Source organism: Erpetoichthys calabaricus, chromosome 14 (genome assembly GCF_900747795.2).
Source record: "Erpetoichthys calabaricus chromosome 14, fErpCal1.3, whole genome shotgun sequence".
NCBI classification, from domain to species: domain Eukaryota; kingdom Metazoa; phylum Chordata; class Cladistia; order Polypteriformes; family Polypteridae; genus Erpetoichthys; species Erpetoichthys calabaricus.
This window is the reverse complement of record NC_041407.2, coordinates 81,828,504-81,843,514: the sequence shown is the minus strand read 5'-3', so window position 1 is coordinate 81,843,514 and position 15,011 is coordinate 81,828,504. Positions and strand designations below refer to the sequence as shown.

Genomic DNA, 15,011 nt, shown 5'->3' with positions numbered 1-15,011 from the left:
TTAAGTAGGCTTAGTAAATGGTGCATTGATATATTACTGTAACTGACCCTATATTTATGTGATAATTTTCTTTAAAATAAAATTCCTAATCCCAACTGTTTCCATATTTTTACAGTAAGAGTATGGATCAAATAAGTAACTTGCTCAGAGTGGCACAGTAAGCGAATTGTAGAGGTTGAACCAGCAGCTTTGCAACTGACATGTCATTACTTTAATTACTAAGCTCCATACCACACTGATTCTACTAACCGAATTTAACTTCAAGCCATAGAAGACGTTTCCTCAATCAAATGCTGACTCCTTGTTGGGAATAAACTTGGCAGACCTCTCACATTATGCACTTGGCCTGAGATCAATTTGTACTGTGAGCCTGATCTCAGTGTCATATTCAAGTTTTGACCTACTGGTCCATGATAGGGTGTTCTGTGTTTGTTTCTGGATTTCCAAACTCAATGATTTGTAAATACATAAGGTAGTTAGTCTATACTGTGCAAGTGTAAGAAAAATGCATCAGTTCAGTGGGGCCTAATATTTTTACTGGCATCACACATTCTTATTAATTAAAGGACGACAAAGTGCTTGTTGTGTGGTTATTCAGTATCCACCATATGAGTAAAGAAACTGTCGGAAAAGCAGCCTCATCGAACAAGATGTTCAGGAGGTCCTCCAGTTAGCTCTTGAGTAAGATGCCTTTCTATACTGTTTACCATCCCAAGACACTTTAAAGTAAACAGCTCTGGTACAATTGGTTTAAATACATTCTTTCAATTAGAGCACAGGAACATGGAAACACTAAGAATTGCATGATTTATTACACTCAATGGAACCTGTGTACAATAAACACTAAAAGTACATTATCTATCCATTCACTAATGAACCCACTTTCTCTACTTGTAGTCATCCAGGTAGCATCAAATGCTTGGAAATGACCAGGCACACTCATGTACTGTACACACCCACTCTCACGCATACAGGGCCAACGTTGACTTGCCATTCATCCTAACAGCCTCATCTTGTGGAAGGAAAACCAGACTTTCTGGGAGAAACCCACTACAGACATAGGGAGACACACACATTACTCACAGTGGTGACCACATCTGGGTGTTGAAACCATTGTTACTCTCACGCATACAGGGCCAACGTTGACTTGTCATTCATCCTAACAGCCTCATCTTGTGGAAGGAAAACCAGACTTTCTGGGAGAAACCCACTACAGACATAGGGAGACACACACATTACTCACAGTGGTGACCACATCTGGGTGTTGAAACCATTGTTGCAAAGCTATGAGGCTACCCAATGAAGCAACTTACTTGTTTTCATCTCTTTGTGATCTGCTTGCCAAACTTTTGTGATTGTCTCTTTCACCCCAACATTATTATGAGAAAAACAAACATCATTTTATATGCATGTTATATTCTGTACTTGACATACAGCAGATGACACTGCAGTTCTTCTTCTTCTTCCTGTTATGGTGTTCTTTGTCACATCACAAGCCTCTGTGATCTGCTTGACACTTTGCTACTTACTTTGTTGGCCAATCACTTTGCTGTAATAAACCCACAAGCAGAGGTCAGTTCCTGACTTCAGATATTTTTTCAATTTCCAGTATGCATTGGCTCACAAGCTTTTGATCAAGGCAAAGAACAAGGTTCTAGCACCAGTAGTTTGCTAGTAATTGTGTGACAGATGAACAGTCCGTAGCATTTTATATATAGAGATTAAAAAAAATGTAAAGCCTTCTAACTCATTCAGAAATTTTTACTATACAATACACCATAAGGCAAGATGGAGAAGTGATTAATGCTAGTGCCTCACACTTCTTTCACTTTCTCTGCCCCTGTGATGTTATGACTTGCTTTGCGTATTAATTTCAACTGTTGTGGAACAAACAATTAATATTACTGTGTGCATTCTAATGAGCTTATGTTGATGTATGCAGTGTAAAAAAGTATTGTATACATTATTGATGGACTGGTGATCATTAAATGTTATTGCAACTTGGCACTTTCCATTTTTTCATCATTAATACTGTCCAATGATCTGTCTCCTTAGGTGAACCATCTCCAACTTCCGGCGGCTTGAGCCCCAGCTCAGGTAAAACCAAATTGCTCTTCAGAGTGCTGTTACCCAAAATACTGAAATAGTCTTCTCTACTAAAGTTTTTGCAAGTGATGAGAAGCATATCTGTGCAAAAGATATTGTCCTTGCAGAAAGTAGATAACAGTATGAATGTATAGGCTTGTGCAATCATGGATGTACTACAACATACCAAGCCTTTTGAATGGTTATTAAATAAAACCTGATCATTATTTATAAATCAACTTTCATAATGATTGTGTGTATCTGCATGTGTGTGTATATATGGATGCATACTGTATGCTATATATATTATATAAACAATTTGTGTGGGATATGCATGTGTATTGTGGCTGTGTAGGGAGCTATAAAGTCAGCCCTGAACTCAGAACAGACACCAATGCAGATCAGCTTAGGATCAGGAAGGACAGATTAATACAAAACCAATAAAAACACAACAGAGGGAATAAAGGAAGGATCAGAGAATACAACACAAAGTAGCTTCATCAACAATACTTTAATAATGCTTTATTCCACTGGGCTGCCCATATTATCACAGCGAATACAGTAAACATTACATTTGGCAGAGGTCTTGCAGGAGTTTGAATTATAAAAGCAGGTCAAAAACTGCTGTTGACTGGTGGTTTGGTGGAACACAACTCCTGTACAGCTTGGCCTAGGTAAACAGATCACAGTATCTACAGTATATATATATATATATAAACCAGTAATGGCGCACTGCACGATAATGTGCAGTGAATACACTTGACTTGAGCATTCATAATTTTCATCCTCTTTCTCTGTACGTTTAGCATTCGTTTGCTCAGCGGTTGATGCGCTTGCTGATTCATGAGCAGCTCTTGTTTTCTCCACCCTAGTGGCCTGCTTATTCTCTTCTTTCATCGGCATCTTTTCGCGTTAAAACTGATTAAGTGTTTTTAATTGCAATTACTTAGTACACTTTCTTTAATTTTTCAGTTAAGCTAGCACTTAAGTCTTCAATCTGTCTCAAGAATGATTTAAAATATGAAGAGGTAGGGGAGGCGGCACGGTGGCGCAGTGAGTAGTGCTGCTACCTCGCAGTTAGGAGACCTGGGTTCGCTTCCCAGGTCCTCCCTGCGTGGAGTTTGCATGTTCTCCCTGTGTCTACGTGGGTTTCCTCCGGGTGCTCCGCTTTGGACTTCCTCCCACAGTCCAAAGACATGCAGGTTAGGTGCATTGGCGATTCTAAATTGGCCCTAGTGTGTGCTTGGTGTGTGGGTGTGTGTGTGTGTGTGTCCTGTGGTGGGTTGGCACCCTGCCCGGTATTGGTTCCTGCCTTGCGCGCTGTATTGGCTGGGATTGGCTCCAGCAGACCCCCGTGACCCTGTGTTTGGATTCAGCAGGTTGGAAAATGGATGGATGGAAGAGGTAGGGGAAGTGATGGCGAAGGTGGTAGGGATGAGAACGGCGCCCATACGCATGCAATGCCCTGCTGGCTGCTGCCAAGAGTTGATTCTACAACAAAATAAAATAAAAAGAGGAATAACCTTGGAGGTCAATCATCACCCCAATAGTGCATAGTAGACGTCATGTAGTATATGTTAACCAAATTTCAGGTCAATAGTTCAAACGGTTTGCAAACTACAAGTGATTTAAAATCCTGGACAGAAAAACGAACGGCCACGGTAGCGTATTATATATAAAGATATACATTATATATCTTTGTGGCCTGCTGGGGGTGCTCCAGCCCCAACCCAACACAGACACCAGGTACAAGTTCCAAGCAAGCACACATTTATTAAGTAGGAAACGCTTCCCTGTCATTCCCCACAGCAGCACAGTACAAATAAGCTCTTTACAGTACACAGTACTTTCTTTGCCTTCTTCTTCTCTCTCTGGCCTCTACTCCTCCTCCAGCAAGCTTCATCTTTCTCCCTTATGACTCTGGCACCCTGAGTAGTGGCAGATGGCTCTTTTTAAACCACACCCGGGAGCACTACAGGTGGCCCATTGGCATCTTCTGGAAGTACTCTCAGGTGTGGTGATAGCCCAACATAATAGGGCTCTGCAACCTCCACAGCTCCCTCTGGCGGCACCCAAGGAACCCAACAGGGCCACAGTGAACTCCAATTCCCAGTGTGTCCTGTTTGAATTTGTGATGCCCCAGCAACCCATAGGGCTGCCCTCTAGCATCCTGAGGAAGATTTTCCAGCCAGGCAAGTCCTCTGGGCATCCACGACAATATATATATATATATATATATATATATATATATATATATATATATATATATATATATAAATATATATATATATATAAATGTTCTGATGGCAAAAAGAAACACCATGTTTTCTGTAATAGGTATACTGTAGATATATATTACCACAACTATTGACAAGCCATATTTTACCCTTTGAGGTTGAACAATGTCTAATGAGATCACCTTTAAAAAAGCCATTACCCAAACCTCAGGTCACAGCAAGACAAAGATCAGAACAGTCACTGTTCTGTGCATTCTGTAATGCCTTAAATATCACTAGAAGCAAGAGAGCAGACCATTGGAAAGCTACAGGCAGGCATGTTATGCACCACTGATGACAAACACTAAGGATTAAGCTGCTGTGCTGTGTTGGGACTGCAGAGAAGGTTTCAGCAGGCTGACAGAACAGATGATTGTTAAACATCTGCTTACCTCACCAGAGCAAGACTGACACCTCAGACTGATGCATCTGAGAGATCAAATAAGATCTGCCACCCATATTGCTGTTGAAACTGCTGTTATGTGCAATGCCATCATCAGTGGCAGGATAGATCCATGATGCCAGTCGTTGAGAATATTGACCTGTCAGAGGTCCATTGTTCCACTTTCTACCTAATCTGACCCTACAGTAGGATATTGTCAGGCCACCCTCTGCTCTCCTATTATTAATCTCATAGAACACCTTTGGGATGTTCTGGATTGCAACATCCAGAGACATGACCCTCTGTCAGCCAATGACCAGCAGCTTGGTCAGGCCCTTCTGCAGGAATAAAATGGTATCCTACAAGCCACAATTCAATGGCTCATTGACCTGTGCACTAAAGGTGTCAAGCAGTGGTGACTGAAAGAGGCAGTCACATAAGATACTGAAGGAGTGATGAATTTGCCATTTTTGCTCATCAGTCTTGACTAAATAAACCAAGCATGGGCAAAATATGTCCCGTGATGTCAATTTCTGCAGCCTGCACACAAATTTAAAACCTATGTGATTCTGATAGCAAAAATGACAAATACATAAACAGTGCTTGTTTTGGAACATGTGAACAAATGAGCAAGTTTGTTTATAACGTTACTTGTGAACAAGCAGAAGATTGTGTTTACGGAAGTGGTCTTTGTACTGCATGTAACCATACGTGTACACTGATGTTTCGATCACACGTAGTCGGAAGACTGGTTGCTATGTAAACACACACATTCTCGCGTGTGTGTTTGAATCGCTCCAATTAATTCAGCCATGGTTGTCATCCAAGCGGTGTATTTCAAAATTTCTTATCCCTAACAATGAGTGATACTGTGAAAAAATGTAAAATTGAAAATGAATGCAGCGTTTTTAACAAGGTATGGACATGCAATTATTTTTTAATAAATATTGAAAGTAAAGCAGTATGCCTAATATGCCATGACAGTCTTGCTGTTTTTAAGGCGCTCAGTTTGAAGCGACATTTTCAAACTAAGCATAGTAAGTTTGGAAGTAATTTATAAAAAAGTCAATTACAGCAAAAAGCTAATTTTATTTGCTGCTTTCTTTGTGTACCAAAGATTTAAACTTATTCATATTCGTGAAAATAATATTGATTATTTATTAAATTTATATTTTTGTCACATTTTTTGTCACATGTGTTTCGTTAGAGACCATACAGATGTGGCCCTCGAGGAGAAAAGTTTGCCCAGCTCTTCAATAAACCATAGTGACAAAATGAAAACATACTTTCAGAAAGGTTTGCAAATTTGTTAAAAATCAAAAACTGAAATCTCTCTTTCATATACAGTTTGTTCAGACGTTTTGCTGTGGCTCTTTAAATTGTGCTCAGGTATATCCTGTTTGCTAGATGTGTCAAGAACTTGATTGGAGTCCACTTGACTACACTGAATAGATTGGGCACCATTTAGAAAGGCACATACCTGTGTATTAAGGTCCACAATTCACACAGCATGTTAGGACAAAAAACAAGCCAGAAAGTCTCAGGAATTGTCTGTAGATTTGTGTGATCAACTTGTGGTGAGGCACTAATCTGGGCAACGGTATTAAACTATTTGTAAAGTTTTGAGTGTTCCCAGGAGCACAGTGTTGTCAATAGTTGTGAAACTGAAGAAGCCTGGAACCACCAGGACTCTTTTTCGAGTTGGTCGTGTAGCCAAACTGAGTAACCAGGCAAGAAGTGACTAAAAACCCAATGGTTATTTTAACAGAACTTCAGAAGTCCCCTGCTGAGATGGCAGAACCTGTCGGAAGGATGACCATCTCAGCAGCATTCAAGATGGAAGCCACTTTTTCTGTAAAAGGCAATATGGCTGCTTGGAGTTTGCCGAATGATATTTAATGGACTCCTGGGGCATGAGGATAAAGATTCTGTGATCTGATGAGACAAAAAACTGAACATCTTTGAACAGAACTCCAAGAACTATGTGTGGTGAAGACCAGGCACTGCTTATCACTTGTCTAATACTATCTCCATAGTGAAGCATAGTGGTGGCAGCATCACACAATGGGGGTGCTTCTCAGTGGCAGAGACAGGGAGACTGGTCAGAATTGAGGGAAAGGTGAATACCGACAAATACAGAGAGGTCCTTGAAGAAAACCTGCTTCCGAGTGCACACAACCTCAGACTGGGTTAAAGGTTCACCTTTCAGCATGACAATCACCTAAAGCATGGGTGTTGAACTCCGGTCCTGGAGGCACGCAGTGATTGCAGGTTTTCATTCTAACCATCTTCTTCATTAGTGACAAGTTTTTGCTGTTAATTAGCTTCTTTTGCTTTAGTTTTAATTAACTTGACTCAGGCCCCTTAGTTGTTTCTTTTTTCCTTAGTTAGCAGCCAAACAATAATGAGACACAAAACAAGCTGCCACATGACCAGCTCACCTGTGCCCATCACACAATATCTGAAAATAAAGAAAGGTGAAGGACTCAGTACGGTTGATTACTCAGGTCACCAAAACATTTTGACAATGTTCTTAGAAAAAACAAAAAAAATCAACAGTTTTGGAAATGTCTGCTGTGGTAGAATGAGAGAAGCAACAAGCCATGGAATTAAATAATGAGTTTAATTAACAGCAAGAATTGGCTTCTCATTAAGAGATTGTTGGAGTGAAATTTGTTTGGAATTTGAAATCCCAATTTAGCTGGTCATCCATTGGCTAGTTTCACATCTCATTTCTGTTTGGCTTTTATTTAATGAGGAAAGAAATAATTTCAGAGGACTGAATCCTTAAAAACAAGGCTGTTAAAATGAAGAGAAAAGAAGTTAATTAGCAGTGAAAAGTGGTCACTGATTAGGAAAAGAGTTAGAACGAAAATCTGTAGCCATTGAGGCCCTCCAGGCCTGGAGTTCAACACCCCTGACCTAAAGCATACATTTAAGATACCATTGGAGTGGCCCCTTGACAAGTCTCTGACTCTCCTTTAGTGGCCCAGACTTAAACCCCACAGAACATCTCTGGAGAGACCCAAATATGGCAGTTTGCAAACACTTTGCATCCAATTTAATGGCACTTCAGAGGAACCTCCAGGAAGAATTGGAAAAACTGACCAAATCTAGGTGTACAAAACTTATAGATACTTATCCAAGAAGACTCAAAGTGGGAATTTCTGCCAAAAGGGCTTCTAAAAAGTACTGACTACGGGGTCTGAATACTCATATGAATAGGAGATTTCTGTTTCTTTCACTTTGTCATTATGGGTTATTGATTGAAGATTGATTTTGCAAAAATTTCAAATGTAGTCATTTAAAACTTAATTTATAATAGAATAAAATTCATAGAGACTGAAGGAGTCTAAATGCTTTCTGAATCTCCTGTATTTATTTCTGTTGTCTCTGAAACATACAATAACAAAACACTTATTGGGACAAAGGCAAAGTGCAAAAGGCATAGATAAATAAACAGAATAATGACAATACAATGAAAAATATTATGAATAAATGTGTCACCAGAATGAAAAGATAAAAGTGAGCATAGATGTACAATTTATTCCAATCAGAAAAAGTAAAAAACAGGTGGCACAAGCAAACAGTATAACATTAACTGCAAAATTGTCAATAGTTTAAAATTATAGCTTAAATTTGCTTGTACAAGCTGAACGTCACTAGTGATGTCACAGTGGGGTTGTTATTTACAGATAAGGCTCATCGGCAGAATTGTTTTCAATTTGGGTGATTCAGCACAGAATAATTCATTATCACAAAGTTTCAGTTAATGAGAGCATAGCAACAGGAATAAGTAATTCAGGTAAACTGAATTGTGTTTTTTATTAAGTAAAATGAAGTCATGTATTTTGAATTAAAATGAAGTTATGTATTTCCGTACTTTCTTGTTTATCATGTTGATGAAGAGTGGCAGGGTGTGCATGCTGGCTGAACATGCAAGTAAGAATTTCACTGTAATCTGTACACGTGACAACCTGCTGGTACTGCTAAAACTACTTAGAGCTGGAGGTGGAGTGTGTTGGTCTAGTGTCTGACATAAATATTCCTCATGTGTGTGGGAGTGCATTCTTGTTTTGTTTTATTAGGGTCCTAGGATGACCCCATTTCCCATCATACTCTTTGTTATGTAGACCTTAACAGAATGCTGCAAATTGTTTGTTGTTTATTAATCAGTTTATTGGGTCTGTCCAGGTGTTCAGGATGATATGGTTAATTGTTCAGCATTTTCTTGTAGTGTTTTGTATTTTTGTCTTTTCATTAAAGTTTATTGTTTCTTATTCTAATTAAAAATTTGATGTTTCCTGTATTTATATTTTATTTGGTGTTTTATGGTAATATAATTTTGTATCCATTGTATATTTGATCTCTTTTTCTGCTTTTTACCTGTTGTTCATTTTGAAATCTCTGTAAATTGCTTTGAGCATAGGAAAGGTACTAAATAAATACAATTTATTATTATCATTATTATTACAGCATATGTCAAAATAGTATGCTAAAGCCTAATTTAATTAATATGATGACATGATTTCTATTATTTATGCTTTGCCACAGAAGTCTCCTGTTAATGCTTTAGGATTTGTGGTCCTTCATTTAGAAGCACTAGGCTGTTAAACATCCATCGCTGAACACGGACTCCATTTATTGGAGCATGCAGTCTGCTAAAACCTTTTATTCAAGAGCTCTCTTCTTAAGATGAGCTATAAGCAGCCCGGAGAGAAAATATAATTAATTGAGACCTGTAACTTAAGAAGCCAGTAAATGTATATTTAATTAGCTAACCTAATAGCTGTGCCACTAGCACAAATGTGTGCCCTCTTGTGCTCTTGGGGGCACAGTCTCCAACTGCTTAAGGTGGCACATGACTCCCACAAGCTGTGTGATGTGCAAATTATTTATAGTACCATTCTGAAAAGTCCTCTTAGAAAGTACTTGCCCCTCATGTATTTTTCTGCATTACTGCATATTTCTCATGTGAAAGAAATGTAATTTGCCACCAGTACCTAATAGTATATAGATGAAAGGTTAACCAAATGAACAAATAAAAAAATGTTGGAATATGATATAACACCTGTGGAAAATTACTAGAAAAGTTGGAAACTCAAAGAGTACAACTTAGCACATAATCCAAGCTATGCCAAGTTTTAAGTGAGGCTGAAGGAAATCCTTTGCCCTATAATAGTAATATACTGTATATAAGTATGCATATCATTTCCATGCTGAAAAGAAGGTAAAAGACACAACGTTTCAGCTGTATAGCCTTCATCAGGTAGCAGGTACCATATATAGGAGGGAGGGATATATAAGGTACAAAGTCAGAGCAGATAAATAGAGGAAAGGTAAGAGTAGATGAGAAAAAGCTGCCATTAAAGATGATGAAGAGAGAGATTAGAAAGTCAGTCATTGTGACCCAGAGAAATATGTGACTGCAGTGTGGAAATGAACTTAGCTTCTTCTGTTTTTCTTTGAAAGTGTCTTTGAATCTCTGTGAAAGAACACAAATAAAGAGATCAGTGTGGCTATGAAGAAGAGATGTGAAGTGTTCTAAAATAGGCTCTCTAAGATCTTTATTTTAACAGCTAAAATGTGCTCTCTGAAACGATCTGCAAGCCATCTCCCTGTTTCACCTAGGTAGATGGCTGGACACGTTTTACAGGAAATATTTTAAATAAGATTTTTAGACTGGTAAGAGGCTCATACTTTAATGCTAAATTTATCAGAGGGTCCAGATATAATGGTATTGTTGGTGAGAAATTTGCAAGTGACACAGCATCACCCCTGACAGCTTAAAGTGCTTAATGGGGAATGTGGCTCTTCCATGTGAAGTGAGCTGCAAATGAGAAATTTGTGTAGGTTGGATAATGGACAGAAGGAGATCAAGGGAGGGTTAGGAAAAAAGGCTCATGTGAAAGGATCAGTCTTAAAAATTGGAAATTTTGTTAAATGACCCGTGGAAGAGATAGAGTGTTACGGTGGAATGGGAGGACCAGCAGCATGCAGGTTTCATTACTGGAGTTCCTCTTAGAGTGGATGTTATGAGGTCTACTCTTGGCTTGATTGAGGGCCCTGTCCACAATATGGTATCCTCTGTCAATGAATAAACTCCTTATTCGGAGTCTTCTTCATTACTGCAGAGACAGCAGAGTCTAAGAAACTGTGAAAGAACCGTGTGGCTATTACAAGTTGGTGTGATGTGGGAGACCTTCCGTGACAAGACCCTGAAGGTTGTTAAGAAGGTGTTTCATCTCACAGAGCACCCTGGTTTTCATCGAGAGGAGTCGCAGCGTATGGCTCAATGGCAACTCTGGTCTGTAGTCGGAACTGAGAAGGATGACTGCGAGGGCTCTGAGGGCAGATAAAGAGGCGTTTGTTAGAGGAATCTGTGAGCAAGTGACACACCATCTGTGGTCTAGCGACCCACGTCCTGCTTATAGAGGAATTGAAGCATTACGCACATCTAAATCTGTTCCTCAGAGAGTCACAGTCAGTGCAGCTGTTGGAACGGTCCTTATGGATGACACTGCAGTTGTGACCTGCTGGGCTGGCTACTTTGAGCAGTTGTTCAAAGATGATCCTCCAGCTAGGACACTGGATATCTCTGGGTTCACGGTTCTTGAGGCTGATCCTCCAATTAGCTGTGAACCACCCAATCTCACTGAGAGGGACTTGTTATCCCTATCTGGAAAGGGAAGGGTGATCGCCTGGATTGCAGCAACTACAGGGGGATAACACTGCTCTCTGTGCTGGGTAAGGTCCTTGCTAGGGTCGTCTTCAATAGGATCCGTGATCACTTGCTCACCAAACAGTGGAAAAGTCTGGGTTTACGCCTAAGAAGTCTACCATTGACCGCATCCTGGCACTGAGGATTCTCATGGAGTACAAACGCGAATATCGTCAGAGTTTCTTTGCACCCTTTGTTGATTTTCGCAAAGCATTCGACTCAGTTGATCAAGCTGCCCTGTGGGACATCCTGAGGGTTCACGGGATCCCCTCGAGGTTGCTGGATATCATGACCAGCCTGTACACTGGTACTGTGAGTGATGTGCAGAGTGGAGGCAGAACCTCTGTGTTTTTCCCAGTTGATTCTGGGGTTCGTCAGGGGTGTGTTCTTGCTCCTACTCTGTTCAATGCTTGTATGGACTGGGTGTTGGGCAAGATCATGGGGTCCAGTGGCTGTGGGGCATCTGTTGGTGAAGAAAGATTCATGGATCTTGATTTTGCTGACGATGCTGTGATCTTTGCGGAGTCAATGGAGGCTCTGATCGGGGCGCTCGAGAGACTGAGGACTCTGAGTGTCTGGGCTTGCGAGTGTCCTGGATAAAAACCCAGATCCAGGCCTTTAATGACCTCTTTGGCACAGCCATCTGTTTGCGGAGAGAGTGTTGACCTTGTCGAGAGGTTTACTTACATTGGCAGTGACATTCATGTCTCTGGTGGCTCTTCCTATGAAGTCAGAAGACGGATTGGGAGAGCATGGGGGTTCATGAGGTCACTGTAAAAGGGTGTGTTGCGCTCCCGATATCTATGCAAAAGGACGAAGATCCAAATCTTTAGAGTCCTGGTGCTTCCTGTCTTGCTATATGGTATAAGACATGGATGCTATCCAGTGACCTGAGATGAAGACAGGACTCCTTCAGTACTGTGTCTCTTTAGAGAATCCTTGGATACCGTTGGTTTGACTTTGTGTCGAATGAGCAGTTGCTCATGGAGTTGCGAATGAGGTACATTACCTGCATTGTGAGGGAGTGTCACTTACGGCACTTCGGCCGTGTGGCACGTTTCCCCGAGGGTGATCCGACTCGTAAGATCCTCATTGTTGGGGACCCGAGTGGCTGGACCAGGCCAAGGGGTCACCCACGTAACACCTGGCTGCAGCAGATAGAGGGTCATTTCCAGAGGGTGGGTCTGGACCGCGTGTCTGCCTGGAGGGTTGTTTCGTCATATAGTAGGTGCAGCAACGCACTGTGCATGCTCCCCAACTTGACTTGTGTAATAGACAGAGGTTTTAAGTCCTGTAAAGCTGATAGAAAGACTGATATCTAAAATGGTAGAGTTGTGGTATAAATATTGACTATAAACCTGAAAGATGGATGTAAAGTGGTACAATCATTCATGAATTCCTGTAGCTGGCTTCTGGAACAAGAGGTGGCACAAATACAATCGTTGAAATATCTTTTGCAAAGGTCTGGTATGCTGTAAAGCCTAAGCAGGAAAAAAGGAATGCTCTTCAACCCAGCCAACCAAGACGTTGGCATAGCTAAGTCCTGTTCTAGTACCCATTGCAATGCCATTGACTTAGTGAAAAACATTTTTATTAAAATAGAAGGAATTGGGGGTTAGAACTAGTTCTGCAAGTCTGATGAGGGTGTTTGTGGAACAATCCTGGACTGGACGTTTGTTGAATGTCTGTCCAGGAGCAATGAGGAATGGCCGTGTACAGAGAGGTATTGTTCATGGGAAAAATATAGCAGTTAGGACAGTGAAACCTAAAGCTGCCAAACAAATGGAGAGCATGGTTAGCATCGTTTAAATATTAAGAAAGATCTCCAACCAGTGGTCTTATAAGACTATCAAAGAAAGCCGAAATTTGAGTAGTTGCATGCAGAAACAATAAGGTGTCCAGGATTGTCCAATTTGTGGATTTTAGAGAGAAGTTAGAATGAATACAGTATATCTGAGTGTTTTCAACAATGAGGCACTTAGCATTGGGGGATCTCCATTAGCAAGCTGCTAGTCAGATTTTGCTAGCTTTTGACATGGCCTTTCTGGGCAGCTGCTTTCTCTATCAGGCTCATTGCACAAGCCAAAATCTAATTAATTGATACCACTTTGCAGAGATATGCTTTCACTTTGACATTAAAGAGTCTTTTTTCTATTGATCAATGTCAAAAAAAGCCAAATTATATCCATTTTTATTCAATGTTGTATAATAATAAAACATGAAAACCTCCAAGGGCATGAATAATTTTTATAGGCATTGTAAACATCAAAAGAATAATATGGTGCTAGGAGCCTCATAGATGGCACTGTTTTGTCCCTAGCAATGTTAACTTGCATTGTACTCTCCCAGTTTATGCAGAATTGGATTCACACAACCCTTTTCTACTTTGTTGATCTTGTTAGAACAGATTGCCCTCTAGTCCCCTGTCTTATCTGGCACACATCAAGTTCCCTACTGAAAAGTAAGCGGAATGGCCCTGAAGCATCCATATTTTTCAGACTCATTCCCAGTCCTTTCTCTGGGGTTGGCAAACTGTAAAAGCTTGGAGTGGATTTTGTTTGTTCCCCTCTTGCTCATGTGGATTTTACCCAACAACTCATCCACTATGCTATTTGGTCTCTTGGCAAATATACCCAACCATGAAATCAATTAAACAAGATTGCTAATGGATGGGGGGGTGCTTGCTTTGCTTAATTCCCACAGTCCAAACACTAGCTGTTGGGCTGATCAGGGGCTCTGTAATGGGCCTGGCAACGATCCTCCTACCTTGAATATGTTTGTGCTAAAAGAGGATCTGACATCCTCTCAACCCTGCCTTGAAAAAAGCAGCTTCACCTAATGAATGAATGGACTCTAAAAAGTGTTTAAAAAATTGCAAAGACCTCAGTTTTTTTAGTACTGTGTTTTCTTTTCTTCCTGAACATTTTATGTCATAGAGCTGCCAGCATGATTAGTGTTTTGCTCTTTGCTGCTCACGTGTCCTTTTGTTGTTTTCTCTTTAATGCATATCAGATGCACCTGCTCCTACAGAACCCGAGCCGGTATACTCTCAGCCGAACTTCAACCTGGCAAGCTTCATTGGGGGAATCATCCTGGTGCTTGGAATTCAGTCAGCCATCTTCTTTGTAATGAGGTTTTTCAAGTCCAGAGACAGCACCTACCAGACTCTGTAGGTTCACTCTTCTTCTTTTTGTTATAATTTTACCTTAGACTGTTTAATGAGGATGTGGATGAAGTGACTGGGTCTCTGCATGTGCTAAATGTGGTAAGGCTGTGGGCTGTGAAGGACTCAAGTGTGAAATGGGAAAGCTTCCTGTCATAGTATGGACATGAAGTTTAGTTTAGAAAATTATATAAAGTAGGTGCTTGGGTCCTGAGTTTGACCTACTTTGCTTGGGGCACATACGTTCTCAGTGTGATTGACTGGGGACTCAATGAGCACTGAATTACCCAGGGATTGTCTGTGTGTTCCCATGGGCTGTGCAGACTTTTGCCATCTTTTGTCAGCTTCTGCTGTGATCCTAAATAAAATAAAGCAGGGATTTTT

At 40.5% G+C, this 15,011-nt stretch overlaps 1 protein-coding gene across 1 annotated transcript in view; it reads left to right on the top strand.

Moving 5' to 3' along the window:
• Positions 1–15,011, top strand: part of cd164l2 (CD164 sialomucin-like 2) — a 49,424-nt gene extending 34,413 nt beyond the window's left edge. Inside the window, exons 4-5 of the mRNA XM_028819414.2 lie at positions 2,056–2,097; positions 14,477–15,011. Coding sequence (XP_028675247.2) covers positions 2,056–2,097; positions 14,477–14,637 — 203 coding nt within the window. The 3' untranslated portion in view covers positions 14,638–15,011. The remainder of the gene's footprint in view (positions 1–2,055; positions 2,098–14,476) is intronic.